The 3,452-nt window shown below is 54.0% G+C and overlaps 1 protein-coding gene across 1 annotated transcript in view; it reads right to left on the bottom strand.

The window, feature by feature from the left end:
• Positions 1–3,452, bottom strand: part of ZFAT (zinc finger and AT-hook domain containing) — a 104,055-nt gene that overhangs the window by 49,742 nt on the left and 50,861 nt on the right. Inside the window, exons 7-8 of the mRNA XM_045286964.1 lie at positions 1,531–1,545; positions 1,336–1,354 (exon numbers count right to left, since the gene is read on the bottom strand). Of these exons, the coding sequence (XP_045142899.1) occupies positions 1,336–1,354; positions 1,531–1,545 (34 nt within the window). The remainder of the gene's footprint in view (positions 1–1,335; positions 1,355–1,530; positions 1,546–3,452) is intronic.

Raw genomic sequence — 3,452 nt, 5'->3', positions numbered from 1 at the left:
GGACTTTGTGGACTGGTGTTGGGTTAATGGGTTAATGTTGGACTTGTGGGCTTGGGCAGCATTGGGTTGAGATGTTTCCGTGATGCACACTTTCTTTACATAAAACTCTCTTATACATGAGTTGCTGTGGATTTGTTTCTCTAAAGTACCTAAACTAATACAACCACCAACACTACCACCACCACCACCACCACCATCACCACCACCGCCACCACTATCAACACTACCACCAACATCACTGCCACCACCACTACCATCGGCCAACATCACTACCATTACCACTACCACTATCATCAGTAGCACCATCACCACTACAACCATTACCACCACCATAACACTATCATCACCAACACCGCTGCCACCATCATTTCCACTACCACAATCATCACCAACACTACAACCATTATCATTACTATTACCATCATCAACACCATTACCATTATGACCATCACTACCACCCCTACCTCCACCATAATCATTATCATCACCATCACCACCACCACTTGGGTCATCACCACCATCATCACCGACACCACCACTGCCACCATCAGTGCCGCTACCACCATCAGCAGCACTACCACCACCACTATCAGCAACACCACTGCCACCACCATCACCACCAACATCAGCAGCAACAGCATCAAAGCTGGACACACAACAGTACACGCATGAAAGCACTGTAACACGTTGTTCTGCTGGGCCACACTAGCAGGTAGATCAGGACTAATGGGATGGCACAGGTCCATTTTAGGAGAGGGATGGGGCCTAGGGAGTCCTGTGCGACTACTGGGTCCGTGAAGGGTGGTAAAGACACCATGTGCAGTGCTCCATGTGGGTGTGCATGGGGTGTTTACACGAGATTCACAACCACTCCCCCTGGGGACGTGATGGTGACATTCAGGTGGGGACACTGAGGCCCAGGTGATACGCCCTCCACCTGGGAGGATGACCCGATGTCCAGGCAGGGTGCCTGCCACCTGACAGGAGCCGTGTTCCACCAGCCATCAGTGGAGGTCCCCTCCACACTGCCGTGGCTAGGTCCAGGGAGGTCCAGGGCCCAGCATGGTCACTGATCCTCTGTCTGCTCAGGGGACCCGTGCTCACCCTGACATCCACTTGACCCTGGGGCAGGGTTCCAGGTGGGGCCCCGCTCACCGCTGATCAGACACAATCAGAAGGGCTCTCGGGAGTTGACCGCTATTTTCTAGGAGCCCCAGTGATTTGCTTTTTCTTTCTTTCAATCTCTGACCGTCTGAAAGTGATTGGTCTCAGAGTGTGGGCCCCATTCCATGACGCCTCTGAAGACTGCCGGGACGAGGCCAGGCGAGAGGGCACCAGAGTGGACTCCAACTTGCTGGTTTCTTTCTCAAGCCCTCTGTCCACACTGGAGGTGAAAACCCAGATGGCCAGGGCAAACTCCAGAGTGGTGGCCACAGTGGGGTGGTGGGGTGGCCTGGCCTGGGCAGCCACAGGACTGGCCTTCAGGGCAACTGAGGTCCTTGAGAGAAGGAGTGGACTGGAAGGACCAGCCAGTGACTAGCTAGCCTGCCCCATGGCTCGGATCAGATCAGGGCCACAGCAAGGGCCCTGTCAGCGTGGGAGAGAAATGTGGTCCAGAACTCAAAGCCATAGAGAAACCAGGCTGACTGGTCTGACAGAGAATGGAGGGACCCTCCAGGTATAGCGCTTAGACTCCCTTCAATCCTGAAGCTGAACTCACCCCCTGGGTCAGCTTTCAGCCAAACAATCGCCCACTGCCATCAAGTGGATTCCAAATCATAATGACCCTATACGATACGGTAGAACGGCCCCTGTGAGTTTCTGAGAATGTAAGTCTTTACAGGAATAGAAAGCCTCCTCTTTCTCCTGTGGAGCAGATGGTGGTTTTGAACTGCTGACCTGGCGATTAAGCAGCCCAACATATAGCCCACTACACCACCAGGGCTCTGTTAACAGTCACACCCATGAGGAACGTGGCCCTTGGCAAAGGAGCCACACATGATGACCAGAAAGCATCACTGGTCCGGAAGCCACGCTCAACAGGCAGGAAAGGGCAGGGCGAATGCACAGAGGGAGCGGGAAGCACCCAGTTCACGGGCAGTGGGCAGAAGACTGCTAGGGGGCTGGGGCAGCAGCTGGTGTCAGGACACAGAGTGTGTAGAACTGTTGAAAGGGAAACTTATGGGCTCTGAAACTTTCACCCTACCACACAAACTGCTCAGGGTCCAACAAAGGGGCAGGTGGGAACAGGCAGGCACATATCCTGGGTGCAGGGCCCGGGGCCAAGGACCTTCTCTGGGCAAAGCTGCTCCTCTGTCTATGGCTTGGAGGCCTGGCCCTGCTGGGCACCGAGAGCCGCCCAGTGGACAGTAAGTGTCCACTAATAACAACATAGCCAAGGATCCGGCTGTCAGCCTCCTGGCAGGTTGAGAGGACTTGGAGGCTGTGACTGTGAATTACCAGGGAGGGGACACGGGCAAAGAAGGGGAGAACAGGTGCATGACTAGAAGGTCACCACGTGCAAGTAAGGTAACAGAAGGGGAGAACAGGTGCATGACTAGAAGGTCACCACGTGCCCACGCGGTACATGCAGAGATGACTGGCCAGCAGTGTGCGCAAACGCACACATAATAAAGTCATTGTTTCTGAAATACTCAAACTGCCATTGAGTCTATGCCAGCTCGCAGCAAGCCTGCAGGACAGGGTCGAGCCGCCTCTGCGAGTTTCTGAGACTGTCCTTCTTTACGGGAATAGGAAGCCCAGTTTTTCTCCTGAAGAGCGGCTGTTGGTTTCAAACTGCAGACCGTGACGATCACAGCCCAACACAGAAGCACTATGCCACCAGGGCTCCTTCCACATCTACAATGAGGTAAAATATATCCTGGCTCCCCCACTCCAGCCCGCCAATCTCTAACGACTGCATCCGTGAGACTCAGAGCTGGAGACAAAGCCCCAACAGGATGCTCAGACACAGTCACTTGTGTCCAACTGAGAGAAGACCACAGGCCACAGCTTTTGGAAATGGGGAGAAAGACTTATAGCCAACCAGTTCAGTGAGTGAGTGAGTGAGTGAGTGAGTGAGTGAGTGAGTGTGTGTGTGTGTGTGTGTGTGCACTGAGCAAGCACACCCATTCATTCTCTGACCACTAACCACCACTACCACCGAGTCCATTCTGACTCACAGTGGGGTTTCTGAGATGACCAGTCTTTATGGGAGCAGACAGCTTCATCTTTCCTCCGCAGCACGGAGTCTGGTTGAGTTTGAACCACTGACCCTCCAGCCCAACATCTAGCCAACAGCACCAGCCCCGGCAGGACGTTCTCCAAGCTGGTAGGCAACTGTTACCTTACTTCTGACACGCCCCTTTCACGTTCTTGGAAAGCACCCACCTTTATAGTCAAAGCCAGCCTACACGCTGCTCACAACCAGCAGCCACCACCACCACCCCAAA

Source organism: Echinops telfairi, unplaced genomic scaffold (genome assembly GCF_000313985.2).
Source record: "Echinops telfairi isolate 266 unplaced genomic scaffold, ASM31398v2 ScPeMD7_1;HRSCAF=3_0, whole genome shotgun sequence".
Classification (NCBI taxonomy): domain Eukaryota; kingdom Metazoa; phylum Chordata; class Mammalia; order Afrosoricida; family Tenrecidae; genus Echinops; species Echinops telfairi.
This window is presented reverse-complemented; position numbering and strand designations above follow the sequence as displayed.